The sequence below is a fragment of the Camarhynchus parvulus genome, chromosome 2 (genome assembly GCF_901933205.1).
Source record: "Camarhynchus parvulus chromosome 2, STF_HiC, whole genome shotgun sequence".
In the NCBI taxonomy this organism is placed as follows: Eukaryota; Metazoa; Chordata; class Aves; order Passeriformes; family Thraupidae; genus Camarhynchus; species Camarhynchus parvulus.
This window is the reverse complement of record NC_044572.1, coordinates 27696021-27713728: the sequence shown is the minus strand read 5'-3', so window position 1 is coordinate 27713728 and position 17708 is coordinate 27696021. Positions and strand designations below refer to the sequence as shown.

Below are 17708 nucleotides of genomic sequence, written 5' to 3'. Positions count from 1 at the left end.
GCAACAATGGTTCCTTGAAGTAGCTTTGCAGACAGCTTTAACTGGGTCTCTCTGGGATGGAGTTAATTTTCCTTACAGCGTCACAGCCATACAGCTCTGTGCTTTGGGTTTGTGGATAAAACAGTGCTGATAACACACAATGTTTTGGCTAGTGCTGAGTAGAGTTCACACAGCACCAGAGGTTTCCTTTTTCATTGCCTCTTCCCCATTTGTGTCTGCCCAAACCTGCAGGCCTAGGCTGTGAGTGGTCAAGAAGCTGGAGGGGACACAGACAGATGCTCCCGGCTGACAAAAGGGCTATTCCATATGGGATCATGCCCTGCAATAAAAGCTCAGGAAAAAGAGAAAGTAAGGCTAATCAGGGTTATAGGGTTTATCCTCCTGTTGTAAACACCTGCCTGCTGCAAGGAAATAAATTTATTTTGTTTTGCTTGTGAACACAGCTTTGCTTCTTGTATTAAAATGTCTTCATCCTGACCCAAGTTTTCTTGCTTGTGTCCCAGTTCTTTCCACCATCCTACTGGGAGGGAAGAGCATATGAGCAATGGCGTGGGGGCTCACCTGGTGGCCGGGGCCAACCCACCACAACAGCCCAAGTTTGGACTCAGTTACTTCAGTAGCTCAGTGAGACAACACTAATTCATTCACATATGGTGTTCAGCTTTCAGATACTCAAGTTTATTACAGACTTAACACAATAAAACATAGTATAAAAAAGTAGATTGCAAAGTCTTCACATCATGGAATGCCAAGTTACAAAAATTGAAGTCATATCCTTGAAAATACATGAAAGCTAGTGGAAAAATATGGTGAGATAGAGGGAAAGCTTGTGGGAGACAGGAAAGAAGGGGAGTAAAATACGAATCAGTTAAAAAAAAATATACGTGATCCAAGCTTTTTAAATAGAAAATTTAATATCATTCTTTGAGTCAAACAATCCTGTCTAGAAACATATTCATAATGAAGTTAGGCCCAAATTTTGAACCTCTGAATAACAAGATCCCTTATGCCCCAGTCAGCTTACATTAACATAGCTTCTGTGTCCTACATGTCATTCCAAAATACTCTTTGACTTCTATAGTTTTTATCATGCTTTACTGGATAGATTGTTTGCTACACACTTACAAGAACATCTTAAGTTACAAAAATAGTTATCACTCATTAGTATTTCTATACATATCTCAAGCTATTATATGCACACTCTGTACATTGCATGTTAACAGCAGTTAAATTTGCTTCCTTAAAACACACAAAAGAACTAAATCACAGTCAGTCAGACCCAAAATACTCAGGCACCATAATACACTTACATGTGTGGTACTAAACATCCCTGCCCATGCAAAGCAAAAGCAGTTCCAGTACCCAGGAAACACATGCATCCAAGTTGTAGGACCCTTGTGATGGCTGGAGGAGAGTATGAGGATCAGGATGTTACTCCCACTAGACTGAAGGGCTCTCCACGTGAAGTGTGCAGATCCCATGCAGACTGGTTTTCCTGGCCAACAGGCCTGCCTACCCATGGAAAAGCAGATTTACATGGCAAAAGCTGTAGGTAGTAGAACTACCCCAAAACACCCCTCTGGTAATGATCACAATTCCAGAGCTGAACATAAAATAGGAAGGTAACTTCTAAGTGGAACAAACACTGGGTGTTTGCCACAGCCAAATAATTGTTCTCAACATCTTTTGGCTGAGATCTATTCCTCCTCCTTCCCAGGGCCAAAAGGAAAAAATGAGACTTTTTGGTGTGACCAGGGCCATCACTAACAAATATTTTTCTGGTTACAAGTAGTCCATTGCTGAAGTATATTGGTTGTACTTGCATTATTTATCCTTCCCTTTCAGTAGTGGAAAGCCTGGAAGCATTACTAGGGTTGTGGCATTTGGTTAGACAGGCAAGTAAAAAATTTAGTTCTTAGTTCTTAGAGGTGCCATTATTGGTCTTTCTCATCTCTTAACTCTACAAGTGCAATTCAGCTGACGTGAAGCTTCCTGCAGCTGCCCAACTCTGGAACAAGTCACCCATTTCAGAAAGAACCGGACAGATGTCTTGCTACAGATTAGGGGGGTGGGAAGAAAAACAAAACCACAACTACCACCCCTCAAAAAAAAAGGAGAAAAAAAAAAGGGAAACCTCAAATGCTGAATAGGAAATAACAGTATTTCTCTTTTGACGCTTCCTGAATATAGAAATTTCTCTCATACCACCCCCAAGCACCATCCTTTCCATCATGAGGGCACAGCACTTCAGTCAGGTTAAAGACCCTCACGGCTCAATCCAAGCACTTAGAGGCTCGATGTTTAAATGGTTCCCTTTATAAACCACATGGTAAAAAGCTCAGGCATGTTTGCAATGTACTACTATGAAAAAATATATTCACTTGCAGAACTGCAAGGACAACTTGAAGCAAAGTCAACTAAAACATATATTCAAATCTGCCAACACCAGGCTGCAAAATATAAACACTACAATGTTAATATCAAGGTCATGCACACATCAGAAGTGCATAAAGAACTTCAAAGTTATACCACAGAGGAAAAAGATACTTATGGTTTGTCTCCACAAAAGATTAGGAATTAAGCAACCATCTCTCTGACATTGAGATGAGTAAAGAAATTATGAATGAACTTCTACAGGCTTTTTCCAACACCAGGAATTCAGGAATGTCAGGCATTTCATCTTTTAATAAGAGTGCTTCCCTTTAAAACTCTCCAAAAAGATATTTGATGATTAGATCTTTGATGGTTTGGATCTTGGATGGTTATTTATTAATTCTTTTATTTCTAAAGCTTTATATTTGAAATGTACAATAACTTTGTTCTCCAATGGTCAAATAGTCAACACTTTTATGCATTTAAGTGTTCCATACTTCAATTATATTTTTGAAATTTTATAGTTATTTTAAACAGAATACATTACGCTGATTTTCAATAGTGCCATTACAGTGCAACATCTGGACTATATTTCTTAGTGTTTTAAGAAATAACTATCAGAGTTTCCATTTTAAAGTGCAACAGGTTTTGGTGAAGGAATTGCTACAAAGTATTCAAGTGAAAAGAACTCTACCAGAAATAAACACACTGCAATATCAGCATAAAGGTATTTGATAGTGTTTGAAGACCAGAGGAAGTTACAAGTGAAATATGAATCACTTTGGAAGACACACATAAGAAAAACCAGGAAAAAGTTTTACTTTTTCAAGTCAACTTTCTGGAGAGAATTGTATTTATTGATTTACAACTGAACTGAAAGGCTTGCCTTTTTTATTTTAAGATCAAGATAAAATGAATGTGAAAAACCAAAGGTCTGGCACTTGGATCTATACTGATACCTTGTTTAGAAAGTTATACAAGTTTATAGTGAGTTCCCTTGCTCCCTTAGCATGTTTCCAAGCTTGGTCACATAAAGCAAGTACAAGTTAAATATTCACACAGATGTTTATCTGTTTATCTGATGAAATGCTATATTAAAATCAGTAGATAAATTGAAATACTTGCCTTATTTGGTTAGTAATATTCTGACAGTTGTGCAAGGGAATTCTAGCACTTGGAACCTTAAGCCTTTTATTCTCCCATTATTGACTTAATTTGTGAATTCAGTGGGATTTTTAACCCACAGTTTGTTTCTTAGGATGAGAACTCTTCATCATTCAGTAAGTCTATCACAAATTGATGTTTAGATATCCTAGATGAAATAAACTGAGATTTATCCTCTCTCTTCTGACACATACATGGAAAGAATAACTCCACTCAATTATTTAATTTAAATCAGAGAATTCCAAGCACTTCATGCAAGGTTAAGAACCACAGATTTAAGTATTGATTTAGCTCAACATGTACACCAAAATTTCAAAAGCCAGTTTGAGTCTCAACACTGCATAAAGTGTAACTTCCCCCTGCCATGCTTGTGCAAAAGCAGCATTCGCTATTGTCATCAAATAATTTGATCATTGTGCCATTCCAGTTACTTTAGATTACTTTTCATCCTTGGAAGAAAAATTTGTTTTAAATCAATATAACTATCTGCCTACAGCTGTTTTCTTCTTTTTCTATTTTGAAATCCACAAACAACAACTCCCAAACAAAAACAACACTCCAGTGTGTAAATATTTAAGCCTAGAGGAAAAGAGCCTGTGTCACTTGCTGGCAGACTTCAGTTTTGATATGATTTAAACCAGAATTCTCTCCTACTTGCCATTATCAGTATATCTTTCTACAACGGGTATCATGAGTTTACCTCTCTGCTTCCAGCCAGCTCCCCACTCTCCTGGTCTTTAGTTATCACCTGTATTTTTACGGGCTATCAGACAAGCTTATAAATGCATTTTAGCAGCTGCAGGACTTAACCTCATCTAAACTCTAGAAAGGTGAGTCAGTTGTGGACTAATTTCCCTCATGACTGTGAGCTGTAATAAAGAATGTTTACTTTTAAGGGCCAAAAATCAAGAATAATCTTCAGAATCTAACTACAATAAGTCATCTCAATTGACTACTCCAGTTACAGAAGTTCTCTAAAGACAAAAGATGAAGTCTTCATCTTATCAACAACTACATGAAACTGATATATGACAACAAATATATGACAGTTGAGGTTCCAAAGGTTTTCATAGACTCAGAGCAATTGACATAGAGGAGGAGGGGTTATTATGGTTACTTAATGTCTCTTAAATCAGTCTTAGACCACACCCACATTTTTCCCCACCCACCCCCGTAGGTCCATCTAAGAGAGGCCAGCAAAGAAAAGAATAATGTAGACATATATCTTCACTGAAGTACTGGAGCATCAGAGATTGTTAGTGGCAAGTTACTCAGAAGCCTTTTTCTATTGTGTTTATTGCCAATTCATTTTGTGTAGCTTATTTCCAGGAGACAGGCAGCACACAACCAGTAATACCTATTTTAAAAAATACATTTTTCATTACAATGCAACAGTTTCAACAGTACCTTCTTACAGCTGCATCCTACCTAATTCAGAAATAAAACAATCCTGATCTAGCTAATTAAAAAGTTAACCCTCAGAACAGTCAGCCTTTAGGAGTCAAACAACTTTGGACCCAAAGTTTATAATCATCATGACTGAAATTACCCCAGAAATACGCATGTGCAAACTGTGCTACAAAAACTATTTTGTGCTGTCAGTCAGTCATCTCACAATTCCATCAGCATGTACTCCTACAGAAAGGATTGCTTCATCTTCCCTTACAGAACTTTGATGTGACCGTTGAGTGCTCTGGAAGTACAGATAACTACAGCATTTGCTTAGTGAGCCTGCGCCAGGAATGAACACAACCCAACGTATTAACACTTAAAAGTTGCTTAGGTACAGAATATATTAAAACAGTAAAAATCACAAAAGTTTACACCAAGCTCTCCAAAACCATGCTCAAAGTTTCCCACCTAGTTTCAACTGCACAATCTTGATTTTAATACCTGCTCTAAAAAGCTTACTAAAAACAGACTGGTAAAGTCTCGTTTGTTTTCTAGAGTCTTGTATTTTTCCCTTGTCAGTAATTGTTGTGGGGGTTGTTTCTTGTTTAGTTTTTAAACTCAGTTTTAAATCTAACAATATATATTCTCCTTATAACATCCCAGAGGTAGCAAGAGGGAATATGAATGAAAAGATGCCAGATTCTAGAAACTGGATATTCAACTATAGTGTCATCCAAGAGAGCTTTCCTGGCTTTCATAGACTGCATGTCACCTCTAATCATGGATAGCAAATAAAGGGTAGAATCCTAAAATAAAGAGCTACTGCCACTGGGTTACTAATAGAAATTTCATACCCAGACACCTCAAAGTAATCTTGTTATTTAAGTAGTAACATTCTGTTTTCAATAGTCAAATATCAAGAACTGAAGTATAAACTGAAAATTTATGAGTATTACTTTTTAAAAATGCTCATTAGTGACACATTTCACCTAAACACAGACATACACACAGTTACTCTAAGTTGATGTACCGCACTGTAAGGAAAAGTCCCAGTTCTGTTCAAGAATCTGATATTCCCCCTCTCCCCCCCACCACACAACTTGACAGAAGTGCTTACAGTAACAGAAAGCAAACAGAAGGGGAAAACACAACATTTAACAAGTGCACCTATTTACAATTTGCACCTTTCCCTCCTTGCATCTAAAGTGTACAGATCTCCAGATTTGCTATGCTGTACATCACATGTACTCTCTGCTCCATGGAACACCAGTTCTGTCCAAAGGATCTCTGCAAGCACCAACTGCAGTCATTCCACACCAACCAACAGGTGCTTTTACTGTGGAGGCTGAAGGACATTTAAATATTCTGACTGGCCCAGCTGGTAGGTCGTGTTTCCTCCACAGTCCACATACTGGTATCTCTCCTGGGATATTTGCTCAGGGTGGCCTAAGTACGAGGTTGTCACTGTCACTCTTAAAAAGACAGAAGAGAAGACATTTTGAGTTTCCTATTCTAAAAATCACTGTGTTTATATTAGTAGGGTTAAGGAAAAGGTTTTGGAACAAAATATGTTTTAAATAAATTTAAGAACATGACTGATTTACCACTATAGATTTTCTCCATGAGAGACATCTGATTCCTTTTCGTAAAGATGCTAAAGCTGAGGTTTACTTGTAATATCTACCACTACAAATAATTCTTGTTGGTGATAAGAAAGCAAATGATTAAACAAGCTACAAGCTATGCTATATCTACTCTAAAGATATTCCCTGGTCCCTCACCAACAAAAGACCCCACCACTGTGAAATTTATGCAATGTCACAAAAAGCACCGTCACAAAGCAGTCTCTGACAGAGTACTAAAACCATGAACTCCTTCGAGATCAAAGTTCTCTGCAAGTCTTGAACAGTGGGTGATACACAAAGTAATTCTAAAGTTTTTGAGACATCAGTAACCCCAATGCCTACAGCCCAGCTGCACAGCAAATACAGTAACAATCAATCAGTCTTTACACCAGAACCTGTCAAAAGACACAGTTCACTTTCTGTAACTACAAAGCTACTACACTAAAAAGCAAGTTGACTTCATCTTATCTATGATGCAAAGACTCCAGGATTAAGTATTTGAATATTCTTTTAATGAGAATTACATGGCTTCTGAAGATGTTTCTCACACATAGGAAGACTACCATACTTACTGCATCATCACTACTATGTTATGTACTTTGATAGACGGTAAAGTACAGAAGTCACTGCAAAAACAAGAACAATTGTTAGATTTACATCAAACTTTTCTAGGGTAATTATCTGAAAAGCAAGGCTTCTAGCTTCAACTGCAAATTCTGCTGTCTGTATACAGAGACTACAGAGTTGCTGGCAATGGCAACAGAATAATTTGCCAATGAGTGTATCACAATGACTGTACCTAGACCCACTGCTACATACACAGTCCTACTTTCACAAGTACTGTCTTCACGTGTGTTTGCTTTCATGTAATGCTGAGGACACAACAGAAGTGTCCTCAGAAAGTGTTCATTCCATCTTCCAGAAATTACCCAAGGTTAATCTGAGCCACTACATTTAAAGCCTGTATCACTTTGTCACCTATTTTTTGAACTCATCCACTTCTATATTATGCAAAATAACCTTTAACCAACATACAGATATTCCAAAGTCAAGGTTATTGTTCTCTTGCAAGATAACATTTTCAGACTTCCATTTTCTGACACATGCCTACATACCAGCCATAAAGAGCACCATGTAAGTGCATACTTTTAACCCCTGCTTCTTAAATCATTGCTCATGGTCAAAAATTTATCAGCTCTAGAATGAAAAGTATGTGATCAGTGCAGTAAGATTGCTTGGCAGCCACCTAAAATATTTGCATTCCTATTTGCAGCCTGTGTCATTCTTTCCCCTGAACCAATGAAAATAAAATATAAAGAGTCAGTGAACTCAGCTTATCCAGATTGTAAGAAAATACAGCATTATCATGAGCTCTTTGAAGGCTATTTTTGAAGTTTGTTTATTCCTCATGCATCCAAAGTGTGAGCAGATTCACAAGATTCAGTGTTTACATAAAGCTAACTTACAGATTTTTAAAAGGTGACAGAGGTTCAACGTTTTCTGTTGAAGTTTGTGCCTTTCAGCATTTCACATATATTTCACTTTATTTCAACAATTGAAAGCAACAGGGTTTTCTCCCATCCCAAAGAGGCTGGCATCCACTAGAACTGCACACAGACCTGAAGCCTCAATAGTTAACTCTTTCTGTTCAGTCTGAAGTTCAGTGCAAGAGAACTAAAATTGAGGTTTGTGACCAAGAGATAATGAGGTTTTTCATTATCAATGTAAGATTTCAGTGTAAGAGAACTAAAATTGGGGTTTGTGACCAAGAGATAATTTGTCTGTTGGACAAATGAACTTCCAGGAGCTATGAATAAAGCCACTCAAAGGGCAGGCCATAAACACTGCTTACTATATACACAACATGTGAAGACAAACCTCTAATTTGTATACCACTAAATACAAATTTCCTTCTACTGCAGAGAAAATTGTGGGAAAGTTACTAGAGACCTTGTTAGGGGAACATACCTGCACTTCCACCCCTAAAGCAGCAGTCCTAACTAGTGCCAAGCCCTAAAATACCATAACAGAGATACCATTTAAAGGGTTTTTAGCCAGGTACAGCAAGCCACTATATGAAACTATTCAAGCAATTGTGATTTACCTATCTTTCAGTAGTACTAAACTTAAACAAAATGCCCCAGTATCTCTTCAAACAGATTCCTGCTAACTTTGGAAAAAGCTGTTCTTAACAGCACTGCAACTTTTAATAAGATCTATGTGATATTTAAAAGTGAGTACACTTACTACATGTAGCTCATTTCATCTTGTATGACTGTGGGCACCATATAATCAATCTAAAAAAAAAACCACGATAAAAAAGCCATGAAAACACCAGTAAGTAGATTTATACATGAAGATTAACACATGCTAACTTTGAAAGCCTAAGCTACTTACCTGTTTCATATCCAGCGGTCCAATGTTGGTGATGTTGTTTAACCGTGCTTTGCCAATAACTGTTTTTGAAAACTGAACTTGGGCTGTGATATTTGCCACTTCAACAGAGTAGTAGTTGTTATTCGTTATATTAAGTGTGTTCTGAAAAAACAAACACAAACCAGTAACACCTATTCATTCTCTGTATCTCAATGAGCAAGCATTTTGAATCTTGTGCATGAGATAGTAATATCAGAAATTCTGCAAGCAGATTTTCCTGCCTGTGAGGACTGCAGACAGTAATAGGGTCACCTTTACTTCTGAGTTTGTTTAGTGATTATATTGAGTAACACAAACTTCTGCACAACTTTCATGGTAATAACCCTCCACTTCAAATACTGCATTTCTTCCTATCCTCAATTATTGCTTCCAAGAAATTTAGCTATCGAAGGACCTCTTTCTCCCATGGCAGCTTTGCTTTATTTAAAATTAAGAACTCCACCAGAAGTCTTTAGGTAAACCTGTATGAAGGTAATTACGAAGAAATCAAGAACTATCTGGGAAGAGCTCCTTGAAGTTTTAAGGTGGATAAGAAAGTATTTTTCCTCAACACCAGTTCTGACACAGGCATAATACCAGGGCAGTAGCAAATAGCATTCCTACATACACACACTACATTTCAGACATATTCCAAAAGTAACACTGAGAACTCCAAAGTTACTGTTCCCTTGAAAACAGAATACCCAGTATCAGCTTGCAACTACATCTCTATTAGCTACAGCTACAGGAACCAGCCCCAGCAGGCTCAGTTACATTTTTCAAACTGGTTACCAACTCTAGTTCTTAAGGCACCAACTAAGCTTTTCAGCCAGACCACAGTTTCTACATACACTAAACTCTCAAAGCAGTATCTCCTGTTGCATTCATGCATTCCAAACACCCAAAAAGTCAGACTCACCGTAATATTGAGATAGATTATCCGCCTTTCCTGTTCGTAAGTGACATAAACTGACTTCACACCAATGTACTGAACATCAATTGAGCGAGGAAACAAGAAAAATACAGCCAGCCCAGAGAGTAGCAAACACACAGTTACAGAGGCAGTCACATAGAGCTTTCTGGAGGAAAAAAAAAAGCACAATTCAGCGTCAAAAGCATATTAAAAAACAATGACATGCTATTTTAAGTGATAAGGAGCAGGACTAGTGAATACAATTAATTCAGTCTATTTCTAGCTTCCATTACCTTCTAAAAAGGGAAAAAACCCCTATGCTGCACTTCACAGCTATGTTTTAAACAGCTGTTACTCTTCCATAAATATCAGAAACCACATTTCAAATCATGTGGTTACCCCAACATTTGTAACTTGCAAAGGAAAAGAGAAGAGGTAAATATTTATGTGCTTCGAAACAAATCCACTTCCTCTTAGCATTTATTTATAGCACAACTTCCATCATTTTGTGGAAGTCTCACAAAAACCACCCAGAACATAAAATAAAGCTCTTATGACAGAAAATCCTGACTTCCAGGGAATGTGTTAGGACTTCAGCTAAGGAGCAGGAAATTCATAATCAAACTAATAGAAAAGGGTGTGTTAGTGTGGGTGTGGTTCTGTGTGTGTGTGTGCATAAGAGGGTGGGGTGCTGGTAGTGGTGTGAGAGATAATAAAAAACCCTCCACAAATAAAAGGATCTACTTCAGCTCCAATTTTGTCAGGATTTGAACACTAAAGTAACATGTTTCATATTTGTACTACCATTACATCAGTTATATTTTCCAGAATAGTATTATGTGAATCTAATATATTTCTTTTACCTGGCACTCTCTTCTGTCTACTACAAAAATATCAAAACATTGAAAAAAATGAAGTAAAAACCAAAACATGTTAGAACAAGAAGCCCTGAGGATTGTTGTGGACCCCCTTAAGTAGATCCTAGAAAAAAAATTAAATATGCTATTATGCTATGCTAAAACTAAATATAATTATGTATCATAAATTGTTGATTTTTCTAGTGCAAATGTTACTAATTAATTTAAGGTGACCTATTTTATAGTAGTGGCTCAAAGATGCTACTGATTAACTCAAACTCTAACAGTGAAGATCTGCTTAGATCAATTAGGATGTTACAGAGATTAAGACATACTCACATCATTACTGTAAACATGAATAGGTCAAACAGTACTCCTTAGCTTTGTACTTAGCTAAGATGTATTGTGATGGAAGTATGCGCACCTGTTAATAAATAACTCAGCAAGAGTTAGAGGTTAAGGCTGATATTACCCACAAGCCCTGTTCTTCCAAGAATGAATGCAAGAAAGCATTCCAGTGATTTTTTGCTTGATTCTTGTTATTGCAATCCCCTTTGAATTGTTGAATTTTAACTAGAAGAGAATAATTAACTGTAGATTCAGGTATCACAAACAGCTATTGACTTACGTTCTTCTTGGCCTCAGTCTCTGATCACTGTATGGAATTAAGGCTACCAGCTGATTTTCCTGCCCTGGAAACAAAAACACTCATTCAGAATTTAAACAAAGAATAAGTGTTGTTGCAGTTCTTTTAAACAAAGAGTAACCGTTACAACTTAGTGGCACCAAAGAATAAACACTAAAGATAAGCATTTAAATTCCAGATAAGGACCCAGGTCGAATGCTACTGTAGCTGATGTCACTTTCTGAAATAGAGCATGGCTTACACAACATCAAGATGAAAAAACACCAAGTCCACAAGGACCAAAACAGCAATAAATTCTGCCTCTGTGCTGCACACATGACCAGAGGCAGTATTTCCTCTGGCACCACTTCCCAGAGAAAAAGAGATGCAGAACAGCTCTGAGCTATTTATGCCAGACCATATGAACTCATAGGACAAAACCTTCAGAAGCTTGGGCAGTAAGAACTGATACAGAAGGCATTCTGCATGTGTTCTTCTGAAAAAGCAGAGGTCAGGTTTGGTTAAAAAAGCCCAACAAACAACAAGCCCAAACAGAAACAACCAAAGCTAACAATACAGGAGATCTGGGCAACACAAGCTATGCATACACAGTATTCTGGAAATCAGAAGTATATAAAACCATATTTATCATGGTGCTGCTGAGCTGTAGCACCCTGGAAGTCCAATAAGTATCTACTGGAATTTCTCCATGAAAGTTATGTCATTGGACACCATTTTTATAGGGCTTATTTTTTAACAGCAGAAGTAAAGAGCACATGCACAAATGAGTAGTTGAAAATATGTGTACTACATCTGCCAGTAGAGCTTTTGCTATTTGTTGTGGAACTGTATGAGAACAGAGGCCTCAAGGCCAAGTCAAATCTGCAATTTTTAAACCAAGTGCAGAATTTGATCAAATCATCACTTAGCTAACCAAGCACTTGGCAATGATTCTATGCTGAAACACTAAGCTAAGCAAAACATGCTAACCAAGCATACAGTAGTATGCAAAACATCAACCTTCAAAAAAGCCTCTACCAATTTAAAACACATTTTCATCTCTACTTCAATGAAGCATCTTCAACCTTTAAGAAAATATCACAGTACTCCTTTCATACATCATACTAAAAACTAAAGCTGTTCAAGTAACAAAACATGATTTCATGGATTTATTATAGTTTAGCCATCATATCATGTATTAATTATAGTCTTACTAGTCATGCTGTCATTCTTAATTTTTCCCTTCTCCCCTCAAATGACCCCAAAACGTGACATTTTTTCTTCTCTAAAATACTAAGGAATGATTACAAACACAATTCTCTTAGCTTTAATAACTCATTTTAAGTTCAACCACACTATTTCATTAGAATTTATACACAACGTGCATGTTTTTATAGTTACTGCAAAATCTTTAACAAAATAATTAACTAACATTTATTTAAGTATTACATCCAAGGATTCTACAGTGAAAATAAGAAGCTTTTGAACATAGAAATCCTGCTATTTCTGCACTTTGAGTAAAACGTGCTATTGATATTAACAATTATTTCAAGTTAATGAGTTAACAGAACAAACTTTTTTACCCTTTCTGGCTAAGGCAATTTTTAGTTTCATAGCTTTTCTAGGTGTGAAATTTGATGAAGTCAGAGGTACTCCAATACATTGTAGTAGAAAGTTTAACACTTAAAACACAAATCTCTTGTGGTATTTGCAACCACTGAAATATTCTGTGCTCCCCGGTCCTTCTACAAAGGCGAGACACAAGTGTTTGTGAACTGTGTCATAACCTAATCCCACTGAAGCACACAGAGAAGGACAACATGGCACAGACAACACTCAAGTTTCCTGAGCTGCTGCCCAAAATCAGTTCCAAGAGCTTTTACACCCAATAATCTATTTTGGGTAAGAGGTCTGGCAAAGGTAAACTTTACCAGGAAATCACCTCACCAGCTCTTCCCCAATCAAAGGGAAAATCTCACAGCTGAAGAAAAATGCTGTGCCTTGGCCCACTTTGCTCTCCTTGTGACTGGTTTCAGATATCCCATGTTCTCCCTCCACAGGTCTCTTCATAAATATTGAGGGAGCTTATCATTTAGGACAGAAGCATAACAAAGCAGCATGTTTTACCAAGAGGAAAACTAAAGGATGAGGGCAAAGCAAATAAAACAGGTATGGAGACTAATGCTGGGTAGCCTACTGCTTCCCGAGGCAGGCAAAGAACCTATATATTTTCAACTCCAAGCTGGAGTTATCCACCTAGCAAACACCAGTGGGACAAAAGCAGGACAAAGGAAAACAAGGGACACAGGCAGCAGTGAGGGCAAAAAAAATTCAATATAAATCACGGAAGAGGGGCTGCAGCCTAGGTCTACTTTTCCATCTCTGTATTTGCAGCCATTTTTGCAGTTATGTATTGATTCAAATAGTTTAAAATACGTAGTTAAAAAAAGATGCAAAAAAATGTCATGAAACTAAAGGTTTGCTAATTTAACTTGCAAGACCTAGGGTTATGTGTGGATTAAAAGCGGAGGATGAAGAAACAGTTGCATTGTACAGACAAGAGGAGATCCAAGTTGTAACAGTCAAGGTGCAACAGCTGACCCGATTTGTTACACTCATCTAGTGTAACAAAATGCTTAGTGCTGAAAAAAAAGTCAAAAAGATGAGAAAACTTCATCTTGACTTGAAAAGCTATTTGTTATGCATTATTACAACTGCATATGGTTATGATGTAAATTTATAGGTTAAAAAAAGAAATAAAATAATAAACAAGGAAACTTACCTCGTGGAATTCTTCCTGTTCCCTGGCAGGTTGGGCAGGTGACACTGTCCCTTCCTGTAAATTCCACATAGGGAAACTGTGACACATCTCCACATCTGCTGTCCTCATTGTGCACTTCTGAGTGAACTAAACCATTCCTCACATTATCAGACACTGAGCTTCCATCATAGCCATCTTCCTTGCATGTATGCATAGGCAGGTGAGAAAGTGATTTTCCCATGTCTGAAAAAAAGTCAGAAGGATGTTTTCAGGGAGAATGACTCAAACATGGCTTGCATTTATTCCTCTGCACCAGGTAACTGTTATTGTGTGGCCACAGTCAGACAAGGCTCAGTTCTCCTTTGTTCAGATCCCTTAGGATCCACAAAGCACTAAGGCCTGGTCAAGCTGGAATCAATCCCAAACTGTAAAGAACCTGAATTAACTGGAAGCTTTGTTCAGATTCTCCAATATGCACAGGTTGGAAGGGGATGGATGAGAGGCTTTAAAGTTAGAACAGTACAACTGCAGGCAAAAGCTGCAACAGCTTTTCAAAGGATTGTTACTGTACAGGCTTTAACACAACACACTAATCTTTGTATTATTAAAAAAAAAATCAACACTGGGCCATAGAAAGCTATTTTGAGTAAATTCTACACATGACAGACCCATTTTAGTAAATTTTTCAGCCTGGACTTGTTTTGAGAACATAGGATTGGCTGTTAGCTTCCAGCTAGAAATATAGACCTCCTGGTATTTAAATTGATGACTCCCTTTAATTCAAAAGAGGACTAGTTCACAGGGAAGTCAAGTGAAAAATGGGAGTTACTTAAACATAGCAGCTGCCAATATATAGCATTTATAAAGACTTGTTTAAAAAATATTTTTGTTACTTGTATTTTAATTTTCCTCATTACTGTAGCTTTTCAGCCATGACATTGAAGGTACCTTGAAACACAGAACATTTGAAACGAAAGTCTGTAAAAAAGTGCAGTAAGCAGAAACGCCCCAATTTGCAACATGTGGGAAAAATCTCCAAGAGAAAAAAAAACCAAAACACCTCTATGGAAAACTTCATTGTTCGTTTGGTTTTTTTTTGTCCATTAAGAGGTATTTTTAGAGTGGCAGCTAGGAATTATCACCCTCATTCACTAAAAGGAAGCCCTAGAAGGAAGATGAAAAGAGGAAGATAAGTCAGAATATTTTAAACCAACTACTCAAGACAGAACAGAAATACCTCAATACTGATTGACAATGCAAACACAACATTAATTCATTACATTGCCACAAAAGCTAGGTGAGTGTGGGAGAAGGAAAGTAAGTCAACAAATGCCAAATCGTCCCAGTTACTGCCCCAGCAAATATGCAGGATTATTTTTTTCACTTATGTCATTAAACCCTTACAAGCAGGAAAGCTATTTACCCTTCTGCTGCTACAGCACTTTTTAAATACTCTAAGTTTAGGAGCTATTCAATAATGGAAACTGTTGAACTGAAAATTAAAAGTACTGAGCTATTGAAAAAAATCCTGAAAAAGCTGCTGACACTGTTGACAATTATTTCTCATGGGGTTTTTGTTTACTTTTCTCCTTGCAGCTGACCTACAGCCTTCAAGCTACAGAACCCGAGTCCTGCAGCTTAGGCAATAGCTGTCACAATTACATATGTGAAAGCTCAGGGATTATGCTGTTCTGCCACCACTTCATCCAACACCTACTGACAACTGAAATGCACCTTCTAGTTTTAGCTTCTTCCAGAAGGAAAAGTTCACACACTCCCTGATCACAGTGTGACATGAACCAAAGTGCAGCAGGCAAGGCTGACTGGGAACTCCTTTCAAGAGCACATCCTTTATTTGAGCTAAAGTGCTAAAGCAGGTGCATCCTTCAATGCCAACTGTACCGGAGCTTCAATAGTTGAATTTAATGGTGCCAGAGACCAGGGAGAAACATCTCACTTCACAAACAGGAAAACACAGAACCATCTTCAAGCAAAATTAGATTCACCAACATGCTTTTTCCCCTAGCCAAGCCTGAACCTTATTACAGTTGGCCACAAATCAAAAACATGTTGATCCAGCACTTAGAGGCTAAACAGTAGTAACTCTGGCAATATAACGTCTCTGTATATCACAGCTTCCATGCTGTCAACAAAGTCAGAAATCCGACCTCATGAACAGCTCTGCTTTGGTGCAGTCTCCCTTGCAAGTGATGCTAGAATCCCCTTGAACTTAGCTGGGATTTCCGTGAATTCACAGTTTGTTAAAACGGGTTTGGTAAATTAAAAATGTGACAAGTGGCTTTTGTTTACGACCGCACCCTTCAACTTGCTGTGCACTGCAGCACAATAGTAGGTGGACAAAACCCCAACAGTGTCACAAGACAGACTGAACCACCACATCCTGAGCTACATGCAAGACTAGAGGGAACAAATTTGTTTATAAACTCAGTGCAACTTCACAGAGTCAAACTAAATTGTTATACTTCTCCAGCAAGTTAGGTTGATGTTCTTACCCTTTATATGCAAACGTAAAAACTTCAGATTACAAACCTACTTCTTTTTCAATACAGCGAAAGATTTCGAATCGCAACCACCGTCTGCCCCATCAGCTGCGCCTTAACGGCGAGCATCAGCAGCTGCTGCGAGGCACAGGACGCGGCAGGGCAAGGCAGTGACTTGGCAGCCACAGGCTTGGCCAGCTCGGCTGGGCACGACCGGCGCTGCCTTCCCCGACCCCACGACAGAGCCGCGTCTCGGACACAGCCTGAGCGCTGCCAAAATACAGGACTCAAAAATCCTAGGGTTAAGGGATTTTCTCGTCCATCAGCACTAGCTGCTCTCACAAACATGGCGAAGTTTACAGCCGGCAGGCTTGGACCAAGGCCCGGCGAGCTCGGCTGCTGCTGGGCTGCCCGGCCGGACCCCGGTCCCCGCTCTGTCTGGGGTGGTCTCGGCACAGGAGCCGTCCCGAGCCAGGGGCACGGCAGGGCAGGGCAGGGCAGGGCAGGGCAGTGCAGAGCAAGGGCCAAGGCGCGGACGGGCCAGCTCAGGCCCCCAGCCCCCCCCACCCCGCCCGCCGCGGGCCTGCCCAGGCCCCGCCGAGGCCCAGGGGCGGCCGCAGCGCCCCCGCTCGGCGCGCAGCCCCCCAGCCGCCCGCCCGCCGCGGAGCGCCCTCCCGTCCCCCACCTGCGGCGCGGCTCCGAGGGCCGGGCCGAGCACGGCACAGCGGCAGAACCGGAGGCTCCGGGAGCGACGCAGCTGCCGGCGCCGAGCCCCGGATCGGGCGTGTGCGCAGCCGCGGGGCGGAGCCGGGCCCGGCCCGTCCCGCCCGGCCGCGGGCGGAGCCGTCTGAGGCTGGGGCTGCGCTCCTGGCCGTGCCAGAGAACAGGTGGCCCAAGGCTCGGGAATGGCGCTTAAACCGCTCTCCCGAGAGATGCGGGGCGATCCCGTATCCGGGAGTGGGACCAGGGGTCGGGGAAAGGGGAATAGGGAGGTCGCGCATCCCCGCTTTGCGGCAGAGGGTCTAAAGGGGACAGGGATCCCATCCGGGGCTTCCCTGGTTCCCGGGGTTCAGAATCCTATT

General features: G+C 39.5%; 1 protein-coding gene across 1 annotated transcript; it reads right to left on the bottom strand.

Annotated features, from left to right (window-relative positions):
- Positions 1–656: 656 nt before the first annotated feature.
- TMEM106B (transmembrane protein 106B) lies at positions 657–17429 on the bottom strand. Its single transcript, XM_030971592.1, has 8 exons — positions 17312–17429; positions 14147–14368; positions 11368–11431; positions 9889–10048; positions 8952–9092; positions 8802–8851; positions 7127–7180; positions 657–6401 (listed from the first exon to the last, which is right to left on the bottom strand). Exons 2-8 carry the CDS (start codon positions 14364–14366, stop codon positions 6263–6265), a joined length of 828 nt encoding a protein of 275 aa, XP_030827452.1. The 5' UTR covers positions 14367–14368; positions 17312–17429; the 3' UTR covers positions 657–6262.
- Positions 17430–17708: the final 279 nt, after the last annotated feature.

What these genes read in the sequence shown, in the direction of transcription:
- TMEM106B (XM_030971592.1), bottom strand. Translation starts at nt 14,366, where the DNA reads ATGGGAAAATCACTTTCTCACCTGCCTATGCATACATGCAAGGAAGAT. An exon ending in GACCGCTGGATATGAAACAG is followed by an intron (nt 8,852 to 8,951) that starts GTAAGTAGCTTA and finishes TTTTTTTTTTAG; the next exon opens with ATTGATTATATGGTGCCCAC. An exon ending in AACATAGTAGTGATGATGCA is followed by an intron (nt 6,402 to 7,126) that starts GTAAGTATGGTA and finishes TGTCTTTTTAAG; the next exon opens with AGTGACAGTGACAACCTCGT.